General features: G+C 52.0%; 2 protein-coding genes across 2 annotated transcripts; both read left to right on the top strand.

The window, feature by feature from the left end:
• Positions 1–718: 718 nt before the first annotated feature.
• LOC123062563 (laccase-12) lies at positions 719–3,312 on the top strand. The gene is made up of 5 exons (XM_044486143.1): positions 719–918; positions 1,041–1,437; positions 1,537–1,665; positions 1,761–2,735; positions 2,831–3,312. Exons 1-5 carry the CDS (start codon positions 835–837, stop codon positions 2,959–2,961), a joined length of 1,716 nt encoding a protein of 571 aa, XP_044342078.1. The 5' UTR covers positions 719–834; the 3' UTR covers positions 2,962–3,312.
• Positions 3,313–7,405: 4,093 nt separating this feature from the next.
• LOC123062562 (photosystem II reaction center PSB28 protein, chloroplastic) lies at positions 7,406–8,809 on the top strand. The gene is made up of 2 exons (XM_044486142.1): positions 7,406–7,626; positions 8,138–8,809. The coding sequence occupies exons 1-2, from the start codon at positions 7,551–7,553 to the stop codon at positions 8,608–8,610; spliced, it is 549 nt and encodes a 182-aa protein (XP_044342077.1). The 5' UTR covers positions 7,406–7,550; the 3' UTR covers positions 8,611–8,809.
• The last annotated feature ends 235 nt before the right edge of the window (positions 8,810–9,044 follow it).

The following is a 9,044-nucleotide window of genomic DNA, read 5'->3' as shown; positions in this document are numbered from 1 at the left end:
AAGAAATTAACCGAATCATGGACGGACCCCTTCCCCCTCTCCAAATATCATGTCATTCCTCAAATGCCAGGCTCATTTGATGTGCCACTGGCACGCACAAATCATCTGAAGCCTCCTATGTCCATGCAAATACTCCCTTGGGTTTTCTTTTGTCCTTTGAGTAAACCGCACTTCATACACGTGACTCGGTACATGTAGCGTAAAATGGCGCCCCCACGCACAGCGCCTTTTCTCTCCCTGAAGCAAAGACGGCTAAATCAATTTGTTGCACTGTTGGCGATAGGGAATCGTCGAGCAATTAAGTCAAGATGTATGAAAACTAATGGTCCACATTATGTGGTACTACTCCTAGTACACCAATCTTGACAATTAGGACCGGACATTCTGCGTGTTAATTAAGCCTTGGAAAGGCCGGAGAGGATGGGGAGGACGATGGTCCGGTCAAGAGCCCGATCGATCGGAAATTCGGAATGACATGCAACCAGACGCGCGGTTGACTTTACCCGCACTCCCAAGCTATAGCAACACAGCGCATGCCTGGGTCCCGCCCCGCCCGCAGTGCCTGCCTTGCGGCGACCTCGTGCTCCTGCTCGATCAGCGACCAACCCTGCACCAACTAAAGCTGGCTAGCTTGCTGAACTAGGCCGGGGTAAACGCTTCGAGTGCCACGTCTTGACAAAAATGCTTCAACTAATCTCCTCGCCACTGGTTATATATAGGCACCTCTAGGGCAAGCACCTCGCATCTCGAACACATGCAGCAGCGCCATTGATTTGGCTAGCTATCCAGAGCTCTCAGGGGAGAAGGGGAGCTAGCTAGCTGAGGCGTAGAGAAATGGCGGCCATCCTCGTCGCCGCGATGGTGGTGCTGCTGTCCGTCACCGTGGCGGAGAGCGCCACCGTGGAGTACCAGTTCGAGGTAGGTTGCACAGTTAGTCAGTTGTTGCAACTACCGTTGTTCAGTTGTTGCACATTCAGGTTCTGCGCCTACGCATGCAGCGCCATTGACGACGTTGTGACTGCTATGGTTGATGCATGCAGGTGGCGACCATGAACGTGACGCGGCTGTGCGGCAGCAAGAGCATCGTGGTGGTGAACGGGCAGTTCCCCGGCCCCACGGTGTCGGCGAGGGAGGGCGACCTCGTCGTCGTCCGGGTCGTCAACAAGGCCCAGTACAACATGAGCATCCACTGGCACGGCGTCCGGCAGCTGCGCAGCGGCTGGGCGGACGGGCCGGCGTACATCACGCAGTGCCCGGTGCAGCCCGGGCAGAGCTACGTCTACAAGTTCACCATCACCGGGCAGCGCGGCACGCTGTGGTGGCACGCGCACATCTCCTGGCTCCGCGCCACCGTCTACGGCCCCATCGTCATCCTCCCCAAGCTCGGCGTCCCCTACCCCTTCGCCGCCCCCTACAAGGAGGTGCCCCTCATGTTCGGTACGTGTGTTCGTCCTACAAGGTGGTGACTCGTAATAAGTGTGGCATGCATGCATGCATGGATTACTTAAGTTTATCATTGTTTACGGACGTGCTCAGGCGAATGGTGGAAGGCGGACACGGAGGCGGTGATCAGCCAGGCACTTCAGACCGGAGGAGGCCCCAATGTCTCCGACGCCTTCACCATCAATGGCCTCCCAGGGCCGCTCTACAACTGCTCTGCCAAAGGTTTGTGTCGTGTGCTTCGCCTACCTACATGCGTGTGTGTACTGATCAAGCAAGCAAGCTAACTGCATTTGCATGCGTGTGTGCGTGCCATGCAGACACGTTCAAGCTCAAGGTGAAGCCCGGGAAGACGTACATGCTCCGCATCATCAACGCCGCACTCAACGACGAGCTCTTCTTCTCCATCGCCGGACACCCGCTCACCATCGTCGACGTCGACGCCGTCTACATCAAGCCCATCACCGTGGAGACCCTCCTGATCACCCCGGGCCAAACCACCAACGTGCTCCTCACCGCCAAGCCGTCCTACCCCGGGGCGACCTACTACATGATGGCCGCGCCCTACTCCACGGCGGCCTCCGGGACCTTCGACAACACCACCGTCGCCGGCATCCTCGAGTACGAGGACCCCAGCTCCCCCTCCTCCGCGGGCTTCAACAAGAACCTCCCGCTGGTCAGGCCGACCCTGCCGCAGATCAACGACACGAGCTTCGTCTCCAACTACACCGCCAAGCTCCGGAGCCTCGCCACGGAGGAGTACCCGGCGGAGGTGCCGCAGGAGGTGGACAGGCGGTTCTTCTTCACGGTGGGGCTGGGCACCCACCCCTGCGCCGTCAACGGGACGTGCCAGGGCCCGACGAACGACAGTCGGTTCGCGGCGGCCGTGAACAACGTCTCCTTCGTGCTCCCCACGACGGCGCTGCTGCAGTCGCACTACACGGGGATGTCCAACGGGGTGTACTCGTCCAACTTCCCCGCCGTGCCCCAGTCGCCGTTCAACTACACGGGCACGCCGCCCAACAACACCAACGTGTCCAACGGGACCAGGCTGGTGGTGCTGTCGTACGGCGACGCCGTGGAGCTGGTGATGCAGGGCACCAGCATCCTCGGCGCCGAGAGCCACCCGTTCCACCTGCACGGCTTCAACTTCTTCGTGGTCGGGCAGGGGTTCGGCAACTTCGACCCCGCCAAGGACCCGGCCAAGTACAACCTCGTCGACCCCGTCGAGCGGAACACCGTCGGCGTGCCCGCCGCCGGGTGGGTGGCCATCCGCTTCCGCGCCGATAATCCAGGTTGGAACCCATGCATCATATCAGCTGAGCAGCTTAAGAACCAGAGTTTCTGAGTGAGAAAACTGATGATCTGCTTCTGATGTTGATGTGCGCAGGGGTGTGGTTCATGCATTGCCACCTGGAGGTGCACGTCAGCTGGGGCCTGAAAATGGCGTGGGTGGTGCAGGACGGGAGCCTCCCCGACCAGAAGCTGCTCCCTCCGCCGTCTGATCTTCCCAAATGTTAGGAAGAGATTGCGTCTTCTCCAATTTCCACAGGACATTCGTCCGCTTTTGCTTGCTCGCTTGCGTGCGTGCGTGCAAAACTGCTTTTGCTTGTGTGTGGCGCGTGCGTGCGGTTGGTGCCATCAAGTGCTTTCTTAGCTGTGTGCTCTTTAACTTTCATGTCAAGTCCTCATCTGATTAACTGTTGTGAGGTTTCTTGATCAGAAGCAAGAGGCTTAGGACTTTCGTTTTGGACTGCTGATTAGTCGCCATCTTTTGTAACGTACGGGAGCTGGGTCATATGCCCATGTGCCTGTCCAATAATTTGTACCAACATATGATTCATGGCAATAAGATTGTTATTGGTTATTTAATCGGCAGATTCTGTTAATTAATCATCATAGGACACAACTACTGCACCAATTCCATGGCTATATGATGTGAAAGTACATTCAATAATGAATCTAGTGGTATTGATTTTTTATTGTATATATTAATATTTTTGTTTATAAACTTAGTCAAAACTTACAAAGCTTGACTTTGACCAAAGCTAATATGTGGACTAAATAAAAACGGAGGGAGTACTTCTTCCGTCCGGGTTTATTCTCGTATTTTTGTGTCAAAATTTGACCATAAATTATTTAATGAAATACAAGTTTATCTATTAAAAATAACATTACAAATTCAATGATGTAATTTATGTGGTGTACTCCCTCCGTTCGGAATTACTTGTCTTGAATATGGATGTATCTAGAACTAAAATACATCTAAATACATCCATTTCTGCGACAAGTAATTCCGAACGGAGGGAGTATAACTTATATTTTGATAGTTAAATATATGGTCAAAGTTTGATTCAAAATACAAGGAAGAACTATAAACGAGGACAAAGGAAGTAGGTACATTCCACTCCGAAGAAGGGCCAAGCAACACAACTGATACTTTGGGTTCTCTCCAGGGTGAAAACTATTAGGCCAACTCTAGCCAATCCCATATAACCGGTTAGAGTAGTAAAAATCCGGCCTTATACCTCTAATCGGGACCTAGCCAAACCCCTAAAACCCATAGAGGAGGATAATTTTTTCTCCACTGCTTATCCGACGCCTATATTTACTCCACCGTCTGAGGTGGAGTAAAAAATCCCCACCCTCCTCTGCCTCTCCTCCCCCATCCCTTTCGCCGATGACCCCCCGACCCCCTACTCCCAATGGCCGGATCTCGTGGCTGCATATCCCTGCCGCCCATCTGCAGAGCGGATCCACACCGTCACGAGCGAAGCGCGGGTGCGTCCTCAAGCCGCCGCCATCGCGATGTTGTAGCCCCATCAGGACGACTCGCCGACTTCCCGAACTCCCCGCGCCGCGGCAACTACAGATGGAGTACCTCAGCGGCCGGCAGCGGGCGTGGGGGACGTGGGTGGCGAAGATCACCGACCGCGACACCTACAAGCAGCACTGTCTCAGCTTCTTCCACACGGCCGAGCTCGCCACCCACGAGTACGACCGGTGGCAGGTCCAGCTTCATGATGCCGCTGCCCGCCTCAACTTTCCGTGGGGCAAGGCGGCGCCGCTGCTTGACCCGCCTGGAGTGGTGACTATGGCAGTGGCTAGGGAGAACCGGGAGGTGAGAGAGCGCATCACGGCGGAGGCTGTCGAGGAGGAGTACATGGCCGGCCTCCGCCGCGAGATGGTGGAGGCGGAGCTCGCGACTAGCGGGTGGGGAGAGGGGGGGGGGTCATCACGAGGAGGGCAATGGGCCGACGACAACTTCGACGTTGAAGAATGGTAGAGGATCTTCCCTGACTGCGGCGACGACGACACAGGGCCCGACCCCATGGGCAATGGGATTTCATGGACGGAGTGTCTCACCCTCAATAAGTTCGATGATTAAGTAAGGTTTTAGTTTGAATATGCTTCGGTGATTTTAAATGTAAATTATGTGGCAAATTAGACTATGCTTAGGTGGTTGTTTAAATTAGACTATGCTTCGCGGTTGTTCAAATTAGACTATGCTTCGATGGTTGTTTATCGAATCTTTGTTCATTACATACAAATTGCCTTTTTTCTCCGTTAAATATAAGGATCGGCTAGAACCGACCAAATTTTAGTGGAGTAAATATACTCCACTTAGTTTACTCCACCATCGTTTTCCTCAGTGGAGGAGCTTAGTGTACTGCCTTGGGGGGGGGGGGCTGTGGCCCCCCCAACTTTGGATAGATTATGTGAAGAAAATGTTAAGTAGAGTGCCTAGCCGGAGGAAAAAAGTATTTTGCCCCCTCAAATGAATGTTCACATTTTGTGTTCTGCCCCCCCCCCCCCCGGAATTTTGCTGTAGCTCCGCCACTGGTTTTCCTCCTTTATTTTTGGGGGATCGACTAGAGTTGGCCTTACCTGGCTTGCAACTCAAGCAATGGCTGTCGTTTCAGAGTTTTGGCTACCCACTTGTTTGTCAGAGGTGTATGTCTTTGGGTGACACTCACGCCATGTTATGATTTTGTCTTCGGGTGACATACCTAATGAGTTTTGCATGGTGTAAAACCTTGGGTGAAAACCCCGACCTGGGAACAGTCACCTTCTTGGAGGCGTCGTCTTGAGATTCTAGCATCGCCTCTAGTATGGTCTCCTTCTCGGGAGGGAATTTTTAAGATGGCTTTGGGCAATGGCCATGGAGGGTGGACACCCAATTTTTTTATGGGAACCTAATTGGGTTTTGGTTTGGTCTTTTTGTGACAGCTCTCGGAACAGGCTTTCAGCCCACCCTATATATAAAGCAAACCATCATGTTCGTACATCAAGTCCAGGTGTAAGAAAGAAAATAGTAAATCTGTTGGGGGCAACAACACAAATATGCCCAAAAGAAAACAAGAAATAGTGATACAAGGATGCGCAGAGCCGAAGAATCACCATCCACGAGGCTCATAAAGATAGCTCCCAACAATATCAGCGACTCAGTCATGCCTGCTAGCCACTCCCTGTCCCGCTGGCTAGATAACGGGTCAGTGGCACGCCTACAAAACCCCGCTCAATCACCATCTTGTTCTGCGTCGTTCAAAGGGTCCAGGTTATCACCGTGAACACTAACCAGAAGAGGCATCCCTCTTACCGGTACGATTGGCCTGAGCTTTTAGGATCTTGCCAAGTTAAGGGGCCTGCCAATCAGGCCCGAGAGCCTCATAGACAAAACTCCACAAAAAGCAGGCAACATGGCATAGGAAGAAATATGTGTCCCATACTCGGGGACACCACAAAGGGGGTACATATCATCGCCCAACCCATGCTACTTGACTGTGTCCGTCCTCGAGAGGAGACGATCACGCAGAAGCTGCCACACAAAGATCTTGATCTTCAATGGAAGCAGTCTTCCACAGATGAGTTGTCCATGATATGGTTGACAATTGACATATGTCATAGTATGCAAGTCTATAGTGAAGATCCATGACGTGGCTAGCTACAAAAAACGACATATGTAGAGTCCTCCAACATCGTAGGGGGGCTGCCCTCAATTCGGTCCAAGCTTAGGTCCCCTCAGGAGCAAATGTTTGTTGGAACAGGATGTTTCAGGTCCATTTGTGGACGGCCGAGGCAACCAAAAGCATGGGGTCTGAGCAAATTGCAAACATGCTACGGAATTTGCGAAGTGGGACACTTTCAAGCCATGGGTCCAACCATAAGAGGGATCCTTCTTCATTTCCTATGGAGACGCTGCTTCAAAGACGGATCACATGCTTGACCAACTATAGAGATTTCTAGAATCAGAAGTGGGAGTTCTCCTTACGAGCACAAGCTAGGAGGGGACGACCCTGCATATATTTAGCTTTTTAAAAGTTGCAGCCATAAGCCCCCCTCATCTCTGAGAATCCTCTGGACCCATCGCAGGCTCACAACATAAGGGTCAGATTCATGTGTCGGAACACTAGAATACCTAAACCACCATGGTCCTTTGGGAGGCAGATATCAACCCATTTCACCATATATTTTTGGCAGCTTGGATTGATGACTGGGTCATCGAGATTCAGTGGTCGTACTGGCCGACATTCCATATTGTTTAGGTGTTGTCCTCTCTGAAGACGACGATTGTGGGTATTACTTTTCTGGTCCCTTTTAGCATTTGTGAGGTCGGTGTGTGGATTATGTGTTCGATGTTTTGTCATGTGTTGTTCAACATGCCGGTTACACTTATTTGTACCAGCGAGACGCGTTAATAAAATCACCCATTATCACAAATCCAGAGCAAAAATTCTAACAAAATGACATATTAAATCATATTCAAATCATAATTTCAGCTACAAATCTGGTGAGATGTGACTTTTTTTTACCACAACGGAATTTACACTTGAAATTTCCATCTACGTGGTCCTTTAAGATGGAAAATTCTCAAACCTAAATGGATGGCCTAGAAGTGGCCACGGGCAAGGCAGTGGACCAACAGGCGCCAGAGGAATGGGTAGCTCTGTTTGGGACACGCAGCCACCCAAACACTCCATTCACTCTCTTCCTCGTGTGTACCACTCAAAACCTCACCTCCGCCTGTATTTCTACTTCCCCGTCCCCTCACTCCTTCTAGACACCAATCCTTCTTCCTCACCCAACTTCCGGAGCAAGCGAATTGCATCATGCCCGCAGTGATGAAAGCTCTCGCCGCCGCCTCGCCGGTCTCGGCGCCGCCTTCGCCCCGTCGGAGCGTCGCAGGTTTTGTTCTTTCTCACTGAAGCTGCATTTCCATTTATGCGCTCTAGTCTCTAGACTTGTAGTGATGTATGAGCACCTGCTCATAAGTTTCTGAATCCAGTGTGCGTGACTGCGTGCTGTATGCAAATTTCACTGCACGATGTCCTTCCTTTGGGAGAGTTCAGAATTGACTGCATGCTTCTCTGTTAAGGCTGCCATTTCGGTTGGAATAGCGTTGGTCATATCTCACTCGTTCGGGTCGTTCTCTGTTAGTCCAGATAGCGTTTGTTTGGTTCAGGCATCAACACCAGCGACTATTTTCTTCCGAAGTACCAAGTTGATTCTTCCACATATTCAGGGTAGCCCTTGTGATGTCCAAATCTATATTTTGCGTTACAAATTACACTGCAAAATGCTGTTTCAGCTGCTGATGGAATCATTATGTCTAGTCTATTTCGTTATTAACAAGCATGGCCTTAAGACATGCCATTCTGAACCTCGCATTTCAGTACCTGACACGCTGCATGTACAGGCTCGTCAGGTGCGCCGTGTCAAAGCCTGCACTCCTCATTCCGCGGCATCTCCCTGCGGTGCCGTCCCAGGAAACCGGCCCACCGCTCGCCGCCGCTACGCAGCTCCCGGGCGGCGGCGCAGGTGGTGGCGATGAAGCCGGCGATCCAGTTCATCCAGGGCACGGACGAGCAGACGATCCCGGACGTGCGGCTGACCAAGTCCCGCGACGGCACCAACGGGGTAGCCATCTTCGAGTTCGACCAGCCGTCGGTGTTCGACTCGTCGGCGGAGCTCGGGGACATCACGGGGTTCTACATGATCGACGAGGAGGGCATGCTGCAGACGGTGGACGTGAGCGCCAAGTTCGTCAACGGGAAGCCGGCCAGGGTGGAGGCCAAGTACGTGATGCGCACGGCCGGGGACTGGGACCGGTTCATGAGGTTCATGGAGAGGTACTCGCAGGCCAACGGCCTCCAGTTCGTCAAGAATTAAGTCACATCTCCTCGATGTGCCTTGTGTGTTGCCCATGTTCAGTTCAGTATAACTGTCGAGCTGGTAACGGAGGTGAATGATTGTACTAAAGGTGTCATGTGTATCTCTTGTGTAACTTTGACATTGTGTGAAATTTTGTATGCACCAGCTGAAAGCACGAACTGAGGAAAACCGGTAGAAAACAAGCATCTGCGACTCAGACGCACCAGTCCCGACGTTGTGCATGTTGATGTTGTGTTAACAACTAGTTTCAGACTTCAGTTTAGTTTTTTCTGAATAATAGCCAGAAGTACGATATGTTTTCATGCTGCGGCAGAATAGGTTGTAGCGTTTAATTCTCTGTAAGTTGTTGGACACGATCAGTCCGTGGGATGGCGCGGGATTAACGGATCGTGCACAGCTAGTTTGCTATGTCGCTGAATAAAAGGAAAAAA

The sequence above is a fragment of the Triticum aestivum genome, chromosome 3A, assembly GCF_018294505.1.
Source record: "Triticum aestivum cultivar Chinese Spring chromosome 3A, IWGSC CS RefSeq v2.1, whole genome shotgun sequence".
Classification (NCBI taxonomy): Eukaryota; Viridiplantae; Streptophyta; class Magnoliopsida; order Poales; family Poaceae; genus Triticum; species Triticum aestivum.
The sequence above is the reverse complement of the archived record's forward strand: the minus strand, read 5'-3'. Positions and strand labels throughout refer to the sequence as shown.